The 14,651-nt window shown below is 56.6% G+C and overlaps 1 protein-coding gene across 1 annotated transcript; it reads right to left on the bottom strand.

The window, feature by feature from the left end:
* Positions 1–89: 89 nt before the first annotated feature.
* LOC135292322 (transportin-2-like) lies at positions 90–14,212 on the bottom strand. The gene is given in 13 exon segments (XM_064406539.1): positions 90–775; positions 1,579–1,653; positions 2,946–3,045; positions 7,965–8,040; positions 10,462–10,486; positions 10,488–10,558; positions 11,641–11,739; positions 11,834–11,921; positions 11,999–12,124; positions 12,126–12,158; positions 12,248–12,355; positions 12,434–12,520; positions 14,000–14,212. Coding segments are annotated over 13 exon segments (1,194 nt in total). The 5' UTR covers positions 14,198–14,212; the 3' UTR covers positions 90–667.
* Between the last annotated feature and the right edge of the window lie 439 nt (positions 14,213–14,651).

The following is a 14,651-nucleotide window of genomic DNA, read 5'->3' as shown; positions in this document are numbered from 1 at the left end:
GCACACGGACACAGCGCGCACGGTCCACAAGGAGCTCTTCTTGTGCCGCCCGGCGCGACACAGCAACCGCCCCCTCCCCTCCCCACCTCCCCCTTCCCCGATCCCCGCCCTGGAAACGGTAAAAAAACGAACGGGAACGGGCACGGGAACGGGCACGGAACGGAACGGGCGAACCAAACACGCGGCACCGACTCGCTCACCACGAAGCACAACGGCTGCCCCTCCCCCCGCCCCGCCCGGGGCTCCCGGCGGGCGCGCGATGGGGGAGGGGCGGCGGGGGTGGGGGAGGGGCGGCGGGGCGGGGGCGACACAAACGGGAACGGGCCCCTCCCCCACCCTCCTCCGGCCCCCCCCCGGTTTTTCCGCCCTCCCCCGGCAGCGATCTGGGGTCCGCACCCCCCCCTCCTTCCCACCAAATCCCCCAAAATCGCCAAAAAATCCCCAAAATCCCCCCAGAATTCCTTCCCCGCGGGTGGGGGAGGGGTCGCGCTCCTCCCCGGAGCCCCTCCCCCCATCCCGGGGGTCCCTCCCGGTTCCGGGGGGGGGGAGGGGACAGAACGGCGCTGCCCGCGGGGGGGCGGGGCTTACGCGAGCCCCTCCCAACGGGGCGGGGCTCGGCGCGGCCACGCCCCCGCGGGCGGCGGCGCGCAGGCGCAGAGGGCGCGGCCTAGACGCCGTAGAAGGCGGCCAGGCGCTCCTTGAGCAGCGGCGGGAGCTGCTCGGCGAAGCGCTGCCAGTTCTCCTCGCCCACCTGCGCCTTGAAGCCCTGCAGGATCTGCGGCACGGAGGGGGCCGGGTCAGGGCCGGGACCCCGACCCGGGAGGGGATTCGGGACCCCGACCCCTGAGGGGATTCGGGACCCCAACCCGGGAGGGGATTCGGGTCAGGGGGGGGCCGGGACCCCAACCCCTGAGGGGATTTGGGTTAGGGGATTCGGGACCCCAACCCGTGAGGGGGACCCGGGACCCCTCCCCATGAGGGGATTCAGGACCCCTCCCCGTGAGGGGATTTGGGGTCAGGGGGCCGGGACCCCAACCTGTGAGGGGATTCAGGACCCCAACCCATGAGGGGATTTGGGGTCAGGGGCGCGGGGACCACAACCCGAGAGGGGATTTGGGGTCAGGGGGTGGGACCCCAACTCGTGAGGGGATTCGGGACCCCAACCCATGAGGGGATTTGGGGTCAGGGGCGCGGGGACCACAACCCGAGAGGGGATTTGGGTCAGGGGATGTGGGACCCCAACCCGTGAGGGGATTCGGGTCAGGGGTGCAGGACCCCTCCCTGTGAGGGGATTCAGGACCCCAACCCGTGAGGGGATTCGGGTCAGGGGTGCAGGACCCCTCCCTGTGAGGGGATTCAGGACCCCAACCCGGGAGGGGATTTGGGTCAGGGGGGCCGGGACCCCAACCCGTGAGGGGGATTCGGGACCCCTCCCCATGAGGGGATTTGGGTCAGGGGTGCAGGACCCCTCCCCGTGAGGGGATTCGAGTCAGGGGATGTGGGACCCCATCTCGTGAGGGGATTCAGGACCCCTCCCCATGAGGGGATTTGGGTCAGGGGGCCGGGACCCCTCCCCACCTTGTAGAACATGTCCCGCAGGTCGTCCTTGGGGCTCACCCAGGAGGCCACGGCGTCGCAGAAGAAGATGAAGTCCTGAGGGGGAAATGGGGAAAAATGGGTCAGAAATGGGGAAAAATGGGGGAGAAATGGAGTAAAAATGGGGAAAAACGGGTCAGAAATGGGGGAAATGGGGGAGAAATGGGTCAAAAATGGGGAGGAAATGGGTATAAGATGGGGGAAAATGGGGGGAAAATGGGGAAAAACGGGTCAGAAATGGGGATAAGATTGGGAGAAATGGGTCAGAAATGGGGAAAAACGGGTCCAAAATGGGGAGAAATGGAATAAAAATGGGGAAAAAACAAGTCAAAATGGGGAAAAATGGGGTCAAAAATGGGGATAAGATGGGAAAAAGGGGGAGGAAATGGGGGAAAATGGCAGGAAATGGGGATAAGATGCGGGAAACGGGGGGGAAATGGGTGTAAGATGGGGGGAAATGGGGAAAAATGGGTCAAAAAGGGCGATAAGTTGGGGGGAAATGGCATAAAATGGGAGGAAAATGGGAAAAAATGGGGGGAATGGGAGGAAATGCCACAAAAATGGGGGAGAAACGGATCAAAAATGGCGCAAATGGGAGGAAACAGGACAAAAATGGGGGGAAAATAGGAGAGAATGGAACAAAAATGGGTCAAAAATGAGGAAAATGGGGGAAAAATGAGGGGAAAATGGCCCAAAAATGGGGGGAAAATCCTCTGGATTTTGGGGACCCCCTGATTCTGCCCCCCCCCCCCCCCCAATTCGAATCCCACTGCCCCATTTTGGGGACTCCCCCCCAATTTCAGGACCTCTTCCCCCAATTTCGAGCCCCCCTTCCCCAATTTTGGGGCCCCCTCCCCAGTTTGGGGGACCCCTCCCCGGATTTTGGGCCACCCCCGGGTTTGGGGGCCCCCTCCCCAGTTCGGGGGGACCCCCTCCCCAATTTCGGGGCTCCTCCCCCAGATTTTGGGGCCCTCCCGGGTTTGGGGGCCCCCTCCCCAGTTTGGGGCCCCCCTCCCCAGTTCGGGGGCCCCCTCCCCAATTTTGGGGACCCCTCCCCAGTTTGGGGCCCCCTCCCCGTTGTGTGGCCCCCTCCCCACTTTGGGGCCCCTTCCCGTTTTGGGGGACCCCTCCCCAGTTCGGGGGACCCCTCCCCAATTTCGGGGCTCCTCCCCCAGATTTTGGGGCCCTCCCCAGTTCGGGGGCCCCCTCCCTGGATTTTGGGGACCCCTCCCCACTTTGGGGCCCCCTCCCCGTTTTGGGGTCCCCCTCCTCGTTTTGTGGCCCCCTCCCCAATTTCGGGGCCCCCTCCCCGGATTTTGGGGCCCCCTCCCCGGATTTTGGGCCCCCACCTGCACGACCCCGCCGGGGTTGACCCCGATCATGACGCAGATGCCGCGGAAGGCCGAGTCCTTCTCCTCGTTATCGCGGATGTTCCGCAGCGACGTGCACCTGGGGGTGGGGGAAAAAACAGGGAGTTTTGGGCAAAAATGGGGGTTTGGGGGGAAAAACAGGGAGTTTGGGCAAAACGGGGTTTGGGGGGAAAAAACAGCAAGTTTGGGCAAAACGGGGTTTGGGGGGAAAACAGGGAGTTTGGGCAAAACGGGGTTTGGGGGGAAAAACAGCGAGTTTGGGCAAAACGGGGTTTGGGGGGAAAAACAGCAAGTTTGGGCAAAACGGGGTTTGGGGGGAAAACAGGGAGTTTGGGCAAAACGGGGTTTGGGGGGAAAAACAGCGAGTTTGGGCAAAACGGGGTTTGGGGGGAAAAACAGGGAGTTTGGGCAAAACGGGGTTTGGGGGGAAAAACAGGGAGTTTGGGCAAAACGGGGGTTGGGGGAAAAACAGGGAGTTTGGGCAAAAACGGGGTTTGGGGGGAAAACAGGGAGTTTGGGCAAAAACGGGGTTTGGGGGAAAAACAGGGAGTTTGGGCAAAAACGGGGTTTGGGGGAAAAACGGGGAGTTTGGGCAAAAACGGGGTTTGGGGGGAAAACAGGGAGTTTGGGCAAAAACGGGGTTTGGGGGGAAAAACAGGGAGTTTGGGCAAAAACGGGGTTTGGGGGGAAAAACAGGGAGTTTGGGCAAAACGGGGGTTTGGGGGGAAAAACAGGGAGTTTGGGCAAAAACGGGGGTTTGGGGGAAAAACAGGGAGTTTGGGCAAAACGGGGGTTGGGGGGAAAAACAGCGAGTTTGGGCAAAACGGGGTTTGGGGGGAAACACTGAGAGTTTGGGCAAAACGGGGGTTGGGGTGAAAAACAGGGAGTTTGGGCAAAAACGGGGTTTGGGGGGAAAAACAGGGAGTTTGGGCAAAACGGGGTTTGGGGGGAAAAACAGGGAGTTTGGGCAAAACGGGGGTTTGGGGGGAAAACAGGGAGTTTGGGCAAAACGGGGGTTGGGGGGAAAAACAGGGAGTTTGGGCAAAACGGGGTTTGGGGGGAAAAACAGCGAGTTTGGGCAAAAACGGGGGTTTGGGGGGAAAAACAGGGAGTTTGGGCAAAACGGGGTTTGGGGGGAAAAACGGGGAGTTTGGGCAAAAAACGGGGGTTGGGGGAAAAACGGGGAGTTTGGGCAAAACGGGGTTTGGGGGGAAAAACAGCGAGTTTGGGCAAAACGGGGTTTGGGGGGAAAAACAGGGAGTTTGGGCAAAACGGGGTTTGGGGGGAAAAACAGGGAGTTTGGGCAAAACGGGGGTTGGGGAAAAACAGGGAGTTTGGGCAAAAACGGGGTTTGGGGGGAAAACAGGGAGTTTGGGCAAAAACGGGGTTTGGGGGAAAAACAGGGAGTTTGGGCAAAAAACGGGGTTTGGGGGAAAAACGGGGAGTTTGGGCAAAAACGGGGTTTGGGGGGAAAACAGGGAGTTTGGGCAAAAACGGGGTTTGGGGGGAAAAACAGGGAGTTTGGGCAAAACGGGGTTTGGGGGAAAAACAGGGAGTTTGGGCAAAACGGGGGTTTGGGGGGAAAAACAGGGAGTTTGGGCAAAAACGGGGGTTTGGGGGAAAAACAGGGAGTTTGGGCAAAACGGGGGTTGGGGGGAAAAACAGCGAGTTTGGGCAAAACGGGGTTTGGGGGGAAACACTGAGAGTTTGGGCAAAACGGGGGTTGGGGTGAAAAACAGGGAGTTTGGGCAAAAACGGGGTTTGGGGGGAAAAACAGGGAGTTTGGGCAAAAACGGGGTTTGGGGGGAAAAACAGGGAGTTTGGGCAAAACGGGGGGTTTGGGGGGAAAACAGGGAGTTTGGGCAAAACGGGGGTTGGGGGGAAAAACAGGGAGTTTGGGCAAAACGGGGTTTGGGGGGAAAAACAGCGAGTTTGGGCAAAAACGGGGGTTTGGGGGGAAAAACAGGGAGTTTGGGCAAAACGGGGTTTGGGGGGAAAACAGGGAGTTTGGGCAAAACGGGGTTTGGGGGGAAAAACGGGGAGTTTGGGCAAAAACGGGGGTTGGGGGAAAAACGGGGAGTTTGGGCAAAACGGGGTTTGGGGGGAAAAACAGCGAGTTTGGGCAAAACGGGGTTTGGGGGGAAAAACAGGGAGTTTGGGCAAAACGGGGTTTGGGGGGGAAAAACAGGGAGTTTGGGCAAAACGGGGGTTGGGGGAAAAACAGGGAGTTTGGGCAAAAACGGGGTTTGGGGGGAAAACAGGGAGTTTGGGCAAAAACGGGGTTTGGGGGAAAAACAGGGAGTTTGGGCAAAAACGGGGTTTGGGGGAAAAACAGGGAGTTTGGGCAAAAACGGGGTTTGGGGGAAAAACGGGGAGTTTGGGCAAAAACGGGGTTTGGGGGGAAAACAGGGAGTTTGGGCAAAAACGGGGTTTGGGGGGAAAAACAGGGAGTTTGGGCAAAACGGGGTTTGGGGGAAAAACAGGGAGTTTGGGCAAAACGGGGGTTGGGGGGAAAAACAGCGAGTTTGGGCAAAACGGGGTTTGGGGGGAAACACTGAGAGTTTGGGCAAAACGGGGGGTTGGGGTGAAAAACAGGGAGTTTGGGCAAAAACGGGGTTTGGGGGGAAAAACAGGGAGTTTGGGCAAAACGGGGTTTGGGGGGAAAAACAGGGAGTTTGGGCAAAACGGGGGTTTGGGGGGGAAAACAGGGAGTTTGGGCAAAACGGGGGTTGGGGGGAAAAACAGGGAGTTTGGGCAAAACGGGGTTTGGGGGGAAAAACAGCGAGTTTGGGCAAAAACGGGGGTTTGGGGGGAAAAACAGGGAGTTTGGGCAAAACGGGGTTTGGGGGGAAAAACGGGGAGTTTGGGCAAAAACGGGGGTTGGGGGAAAAACGGGGAGTTTGGGCAAAACGGGGTTTGGGGGGAAAAACAGCGAGTTTGGGCAAAACGGGGTTTGGGGGAAAAACAGGGAGTTTGGGCAAAACGGGGTTTGGGGGGAAAAACAGGGAGTTTGGGCAAAACGGGGTTTGGGGGAAAAACAGGGAGTTTGGGCAAAACGGGGGTTTGGGGGGAAAACAGGGAGTTTGGGCAAAACGGGGGTTGGGGGGAAAAACAGGGAGTTTGGGCAAAACGGGGTTTGGGGGGAAAAACGGGGAGTTTGGGCAAAAACGGGGGTTGGGGGAAAAACGGGGAGTTTGGGCAAAACGGGGTTTGGGGGGAAAAACAGCGAGTTTGGGCAAAACGGGGTTTGGGGGGAAAAACAGGGAGTTTGGGCAAAACGGGGTTTGGGGGGAAAAACAGGGAGTTTGGGCAAAACGGGGGTTGGGGGAAAAACAGGGAGTTTGGGCAAAAACGGGGTTTGGGGGGAAAACAGGGAGTTTGGGCAAAAACGGGGTTTGGGGGGAAAAACAGGGAGTTTGGGCAAAACGGGGTTTGGGGGGAAAACAGGGAGTTTGGGCAAAACGGGGGTTGGGGGAAAAACAGGGAGTTTGGGCAAAAACGGGGTTTGGGGGAAAAACAGGGAGTTTGGGCAAAAACGGGGTTTGGGGGAAAAACGGGGGAGTTTGGGCAAAAAACGGGGTTTGGGGGGAAAACAGGGAGTTTGGGCAAAACGGGGTTTGGGGGAAAAACAGGGAGTTTGGGCAAAACGGGGGTTGGGGGGAAAAACAGGGAGTTTGGGCAAAACGGGGGTTGGGGGGAAAAACAGGGAGTTTGGGCAAAACGGGGTTTGGGGGGAAACACTGAGAGTTTGGGCAAAACGGGGGTTGGGGTGAAAAACAGGGAGTTTGGGCAAAAACGGGGTTTGGGGGGAAAAACAGGGAGTTTGGGCAAAACGGGGTTTGGGGGGAAAAACAGGGAGTTTGGGCAAAACGGGGGTTTGGGGGAAAACAGGGAGTTTGGGCAAAACGGGGGTTGGGGGGAAAAACAGCGAGTTTGGGCAAAAACGGGGGTTTGGGGGGAAAAACAGGGAGTTTGGGCAAAACGGGGTTTGGGGGGAAAAACGGGGAGTTTGGGCAAAAACGGGGGTTGGGGGAAAAACGGGGAGTTTGGGCAAAACGGGGTTTGGGGGGGAAAAACAGGGAGTTTGGGCAAAACGGGGTTTGGGGGGAAAAACGGGAGTTTGGGCAAAACGGGGTTTGGGGGGAAAACAGGGAGTTTGGGCAAAACAGGGTTTGGGGGGAAAACAGGGAGTTTGGGCAAAAACGGGGTTTGGGGGAAAAACGGGGAGTTTGGGCAAAACGGGGTTTGGGGGGAAAACAGGGAGTTTGGGCAAAACAGGGTTTGGGGGGAAAATGGGGATTTTAGGGGTAAAAATGCAGATTTTGGGGGGGGAAATGGGGATTTAGGGGGAAAAAATGGGGATTTTGGGGGAAAACACAGGTTTTGGGGGAAAATGGGAATTTTGGGCAAGAAGGGGGATTTTGGTCAGGTGCACCTGGGGGTTTGGGGGGAAAAATTGAGAGTTTGGGCAAAAAGGGGCGGTTTGGGGGGAAAAATGGGGATTTTAGGGGTAAAAATGCAGATTTAGGCAGGAAAAAATGGGGATTTTGGGGGGAGAAACGGGGATTTAGGGGGCAAAAAAGGGGGAATTGTGGGGGGGATTTTGGACAAAAATGGGGATTTTAGGCAAAAATGGGGATTTTGGGGGGGGGGAATGAGGATTTTGAGCAAAAAGGGGAATTAGGGGGAAAAAGAGGAATTTTGGGGTGAAAAGGGGGGATTTGGGAGGAAAAATGGGGATTTTAGGGGGAAAAATGGGGATTTTGAGGTGAAAAATAGGGAATTTTGGGGTGGAAAAGAGGAATTTTGGGGAGGTGCACCTTTGGGGGAATAAAGGGGGATTTTGGGGTGGAAAAGGGGGAATTTTGGGATGAAAAAGGGGAATTTTAGGGTGGAAAAGGGGGGTTTAGGGGTGAAAAAGGGGGATTTTGGGGTGGAAAAGGCAGATTGAGGGGAGGTGCACGTTTTGGGGTGGAAAAGGGGGATTTTGGGGCTCACCAGGGCCGGATGAACTGCTGCAGCATCGGCGCCACCTCCTGCGGGCACACGAAGCCCAGGCGGCCGATGGTGATGGCTGGGGGAAAAGGAATTTTTGGGACTTTATATCCAATTATTTCAGGTGTTTGTTTACATATTTGGGATATTTATGTGTTGATAGATTTGTAATATTCACCTATTTATCTAATTTTATATATTTGGGACCTTATATTCAATTATTTCAGGTGTTTGTTTACATATTCATGATATTTACACATTGATATATTTATAATATTCATATATTTATTCTTGTAATTTGTGTATTTATAGTATCTATTTACATATTTATTTTATATATTTTACATATTTATAATACCTATTTATATATTTATATTTGACATATTTATCTGACATATTTATATTTATAACACCTATTTATATATTTATTCTATATATTTTATATATTTATATTTGCAGTATCCATTTATATATTTATTTTATATATTTTACGTATTTGTATGTATAATATCCATTTATATATTTATTTTATATCTTTAAAGTTTGTAGTATCTATTTATATATTTATTCTTATCTATTTGACATATTTATAATATCTACTTATATATTTATTTTATATATTTCACACATTTATATTTAGAGTATCCATTTATAGATTTATAGATTTATTTTATCTATTTTACATATTTATATTTTTAGTGTCTATGTATATTTATAGCCCAGGCGGCCGATGGTGATGGCTGGGGGGAAAAAGGGAATTTTTGGGACTTTATATCCAATTATTTCAGGTGTTTATTTACATATTTGGGATATTTATACGTTGATAGATTTGTAATGTTCATGTATTTATTTAATTTGATGTATTTGTATATTTACAGTATCTAGTTATGTGTTTATTGTATATATTTTACAGAATTTATGTATTTATTTATATTTTGCATTGTTATATTACACATTTTATAATTTTATAATTTTATATTTTGTAATTCGTTTTAATATATTAAATTAAATCTTTATATATTGATGTTATTTTATATTTTACAGTATTTATATATTTATATTTTATATCATACATTTTATAATTTTATATGTTGTAATTTATTTTAATATATCGTTATATTATATTACATATTTATTTTATGTATTTTACAGTACTTATATATTTATTTCTATTTTACATCATTATATTATACATTATATAATTTTATATTTTATAATTTCCTTTTACTACATTTTTATATTATATATTTTATATATTTATGTTTATGCATATGCTATATAATATAGTATCCATTTAATATTTTATTTTATGTGTGTTTATATAGTTATAATATCAATATATTTCTATATATAAATACTAACATGATAACTTTATCTTTTAAACAATAAAACTTTTAAAACAAAACCTGATCCTTTTTCTTCACCTTCTTCTCCATAAATTCAATCAATGTTACACAATTAAATAAAAACAAATCCACATTCCAAAAGCTCCCAGCCCTGTCCCCAGCAGTTTTGGGGTCCCTGGCAATCAGTTCTGGGGTCCCTCTCCCCTCCCCAGCAGTTTTGGGGTCCCTCTTTCCCCCCTGTCAATTTTGGGGTTCCCAGCCCTGTTCCCCAGCAGGTTTTGGGGTTCCTCAGCAGTTTTAGGGTCCCTGTCAGTCAGTTTTGGGGTCCCCCAGCAGTTTTGGGGTCCCAGTTTTGGGGTCCCAGTTTTGGGGGTCCCAGTTTTGGGGTCCCCCAGTAGGTTTTGGGGTCCCTCAGCAGTTTTGGGGTCCCCCCCCTCTCACCGGTGTTCTCCAGCAGCGTTTTGGGGTCCCCCAGCCCTGTCCCCCAGGAGGTTTTTGGGGTCCCTATCAGTCAGTTTTGGGGTCCCTGTCAGTTTTGGGGTCCCTGTCAGTTTTGGGGTCCCAGCAGTTTTGGGGTCCCAGTTTTGGGGTCCCTATCAGTCAGTTTTGGGGTCCCTCAGCAGTTTTGGGGTCCCTATCAGTCAGTTTTGGGGTCCCAGCAGTTTTGGGGTCCCAGTTTTGGGGTCCCTATCAGTCAGTTTTGGGGTCCCTCAGCAGTTTTAGGGTCCCTGTCAGTCAGTTTTGGGGTCCCAGCAGTTTTGGGGTCCCAGTTTTGGGGTCCCTATCAGTTTTGGGGTCCCAGCAGTTTTGGGGTCCCAGCAGTTTTGGGGTCCCTGTCAGTTTTGGGGTCCCTCAGCAGTTTTGGGGTCCCCCCCTCTCACCGGTGTTCTCCAGCAGCGTTTTGGGGTCCCCCAGCCCTGTCCCCCAGGAGGTTTTTGGGGTCCCTGTCAGTCAGTTTTGGGGTCCCTGTCAGTCAGTTTTGGGGTCCCAGCAGTTTTGGGGTGCCCCCTCTCACCGGTGTTCTCCAGCAGCGTTTTGGGGTCCCCCAGCCCTGTCCCCCAGGAGGTTTTTGGGGTCCCTGTCAGTTTTGGGGTCCCAGCAGTTTGGGGTCCCAGTTTTGGGGTCCCAGCAGTTTTGGGGTGCCCCCCTCTCACCGGTGTTCTCCAGCAGCGTTTTGGGGGGTGTTGGGTCTGTTGATGATCTCCACCAGGTTCTGCAGCACCAGCGGCACGTAGGGTTGCATCTCGGCCCCTGCCGGGCGGGGGTCAGGGGGCTGGGGGGCTCGGGGGGCTCGGGGGGGGCTTTGGGGGTCAGGGGGGGCTCAGGGGGGAACTTTGGGGGGGTTTAAGGGGGCTCAGGGGGAGCTTTGGGGGGGCTCGGGGGAGGCTTCAGGGGGCTCAGGGAAGGTTTGTGGGGGGTTTAAGGGGGCTCAGGGAGGGTTTTGGGGGGTCAGGGGGCTTGGGGGGGCTTTGGGGGGCTCAGGGGGGGTTTGGGGGGCTCAGGGGGGCCAAAGGGGGAGTCAGGGGGGCTCGAGGGGAGGGGTTTGGGGGGGGTTTGGGGGGGGTTTAAGGGGGCTCAGGGGGACTTTGGGGGGCTCTGAGGGGGCTCAGGAGATGTTTGAGGGGGCTCAGAGGGGATTTGGGGGCCTCAGGGGTGGGTTTAGGGGCACAAGAGGGGGTTTGGGGGGTCAGGAGGGCTTTGGGGAGCTCAAGGGGGGTTTGGGGGGCTCAGGGGAGGCTCCAGGGGGGATTCAGGGCAGGCTTTGGGAGAGTTTAAGGGGGCTCAGGGAGGGTTTGGGGGGTCAGGGGGGACAAAAGGGGGGTTGGGGGTGGTTTGGGGGGCTGGGGGGGCTTTGGGGGGCTCGGGGGAGGCTTCAGGAGGGGCTCAGGAGGTTTGGGGGGCTCAGGGGGAGCTTTGGGGGGTCAGGGGGGGCTTTGGGGGGAGCTTTGGGGGGCTCAAGGGGGTTTTTGGGGGCTCAGAGGAGCTCAGGAGATGTTTGGGGGCGCTCAGAGGGGGTTTGGGGGGTCAGGGGGGTTTGGGAGGGGTTTAAGGGGGCTCAGGGGTGCCCAGGGGGTCTCGGGGGGTTTGGAGTTACCCAGGGGGGCTCAGGAGAGTTTGGGGGTGCCAGGGGGATTTGGGGGTGCCCGGGAGTTCTTGGGGGGTCCGGGGGTGCCCAGGGGGTCTCGGAGGGGTCTGGGGGTGCCCAGGGGGTTTCGGGAGGGTTTGGGGGTGCCCAGGGGGGTCTGGGGGTGCCTGGGGAGGTTTGGGGGGTGCCCTGGGGGGTCTCAGGGGGTCTCAGGGGGTCTCGGGGGGGTCTCGGGGGGGTCTCTCACCCATCTGCATGCAGATCTCGCCGATGGCCCACGTGGCGTTGTTGCAGACCGAGATGAACTCGGGGTTCAGGTTGGTGCCCAGGATGGGCATGAACTCGGCTGGGGAGGGGGCGCGGGTGAGCGCAGACCCCTTCCCCGCCCCGAGGCGAATCCGGGGGCGCCCCCCCAGCCCGGGGGGAACCCCAAAACTCACCGATGCAGGGCTTGACGTGCACGAAGCAGGCCTTGGTGAGGTCGCCCAGCAGCGCGAAGGAGCTCTGCCGCACCTCGGGCATCGTGTCCTGCCCGGGCCACAGCTCAGCTCAGCGGGGGCACCCCGGGCGTTTCGGGGGGCTCGGGGGGGTCCCCCCCGCCTCACCTGCATGCACTGGAACAGCAGCGTCATGATGTTGGAGCGGGCCACCAGCTGCTCCACGTGGCCACCCAGCCCCTCGGCCAGGCCGCTGAGCAGGTCCAGGGCCACGATCATGAAATCCTTGTCGGGGGGCCTCGTACTGCTCGGGGTGCTGGTTGTACATCTGGGGGGGGGCGGTGGCACTGTCAGTGTCACTGTCAGTGTCACTGTCAGTGTCACTGTCACCCCCCCGGGGCACGGGCCGGGGCTCACCATGGCCTGGGCCAGCGTTTTCTGCACCAGGGTGACGCAGCGCTGGTAGACGGGCTCGCAGTAGGGCAGGAAGCCGCTCTGCAGGGCCGTGGCCACCGAGGACAGGCACTGGGGACAGCGGGGGACGTCGTGGGGGGTGGCTCGGGGACGGCCACCACCCCCCCCCCGGGGCTGCCCCTGCCCCACCTCCAGCAGAGGGAACAGGTCCTTGTCCTCGTCCTTGAGCTCGTTCCACTTCTGGATCAGCGGCGGCATCAGCTTCTGGATGTACTCCTGGGACAGGGGACAGGGGGACAGCGGGGTGGGACAGGGGACAGCGGGGTGGGACAGGGGGACAGCGGGGTGGGACAGGGGACAGGGGGGTGGGACAGGGGACAGGGGGGGTGGGGACACCCCAGAGGGGCTGGGGACATCCCAGAGGGGCTGGGGACAGGGGGACAGCGGGTTGGGGACACCCCAGAGGGGCTGGGGACAGCCTGGAGGGGCTGGGACAGGGGACAGCGGGGTGGGACAGGGGACAGCGGGGGTGGGACAGGGGACAGGGGGGGTGGGGACACCCCAGAGGGGCTGGGGACATCCCAGAGGGGCTGGGGACAGGGGGACAGCGGGTTGGGGACACCCCAGAGGGGCTGGGGACAGCCTGGAGGGGCTGGGGACAGGGGGACAGCGGGGTGGGACAGGGGTGACAGGGGGCTGGGGACACCCCAGAGGGGCTGGGGACAGGGGGACAGCGGGCTGGGGACACCTCAGAGGGGCTGGGGACATCCCAGAGGGGCTGGGGACAGCCTGGAGGGGCTGGGGAAAGGGGACAGCGGGCTGGGGACACCCCAGAGGGGCTGGGGACATCCCAGAGGGGCTGGGGGACAGCCTGGAGGGGCTGGGGACAGGGGGACAGCGGGGTGGGGGACACCTCAGAGGGGCTGGGGACACCCCAGAGGGGCTGGGGACAGGGGACAGCGGGCTGGGACAGGGGACAGGGGGCTAGGGACATCCCAGAGGGACTGGGGACATCCCAGAGGGGCTGGGGACAGGGGACAGCAGGGTGGGACAGGGGGGACAGCGGGGTGGGGACACCCCAGAGGGGCTGGGGACACCCTAGAGGGGTTGGGGACACCCTAGAGGGGTTGGGGACAGCACAGAGGGGTTGGGAACACCAAGCAGGGGTTGGGGACACCCTGGAGGAGTTGGGGACACCCAGCAGGGATTGGGACACCAAGCAGGGGTTGGGGACATCAGGGAGGGGTTGGGGGACAGCCAGCAGGGGTTGGGGACACCCTGAGGAAGTTGGGGATAGGCAGCAGGGATTGGGGACACCAGGAAGGGGTTAGGGACACCAAGCAGGGGTTGGGGACACCAAGCAGGGGTTGGGGACATCAAGCAGGGGTTGGGGACACCAAGCAGGGGTTGGGGACACCAGGGAGGGGGTTGGGGACAGCAGGGAGGGGTTGGGGACACCAGGGAGGGGTTGGGGACAGCAGGGAGGGGTTGGGGGACATCAAGCAGGGGTTGGGGACACCAAGCAGGGCCACCAGCCGTGGCCTGAGGCCCTCAGAGCACAGAGATCCACAGGGGGAATTCGGGATTCGAATGTCTGTGGTCATCACCGGGCTCAGCAGGGGACACGGGGGGGGCTTTGGGGACACCAAGGGACACCAGGGGAGCTTGGGGACACTGTGGGACATCCAGAGGGGTTTGGGGACACTGGGGGGGGGTTTGGGGACACCAGGGGGGCTTGGGGACACGGGGACACACCGGCTGGTTGAGGTGGTGGCCCACGGAGTCGGCCAGCGTGCCGATGGCGTCGTAGAGGATGAGCAGGTTCTTGTGCTGGTACTTGCCGAAGGCGAACACCAGCGTGTCCAGGATGAAGCTCAGGTACGGCACCAGCTCCGTGCACGCCTCCTCCTCCAGCGTGGCGAAGGCACTGCGGGTGGGACACCCCGAAAACATTGTGGGACACCCCAAAAAACTACACAAGGACCCCAAAAATGTCACAGGGACACCAAAAACGTCACAGGGACACCAAAAAACTACACAAGGACCCCAAAAATGTCACAGGGACCCCAAAAAACTACACAAGGACCCCAAAAAACTACACAAGGACCCCAAAAACATAATGGGGGCACTCCAAAAACATCACAGGGACACCATGAAAATATGACAGGGACACCAAAAATGTCACAGGGACACCAAAAAACTACACAAGGACACCAAAAAACATCACAGGGACACCAAAAAACATCACAGGGACACCAAAAACATCGCGGGGACACCAAAAACGTCACAGGGACACCATGAAAATATGACAGGGACACCAAAAATGTCACAGGGACACCAAAAAACTACACAAGGACCCCAAAAAACTACACAAGGACCCCAAAAACATCACGGGACACTCCAAAAA

Source organism: Passer domesticus, unplaced genomic scaffold (assembly GCF_036417665.1).
Source record: "Passer domesticus isolate bPasDom1 unplaced genomic scaffold, bPasDom1.hap1 HAP1_SCAFFOLD_295, whole genome shotgun sequence".
In the NCBI taxonomy this organism is placed as follows: domain Eukaryota; kingdom Metazoa; phylum Chordata; class Aves; order Passeriformes; family Passeridae; genus Passer; species Passer domesticus.
Note: the sequence above shows the minus strand (reverse complement) of the source record. Positions and strands in the feature narration are given on the sequence as shown.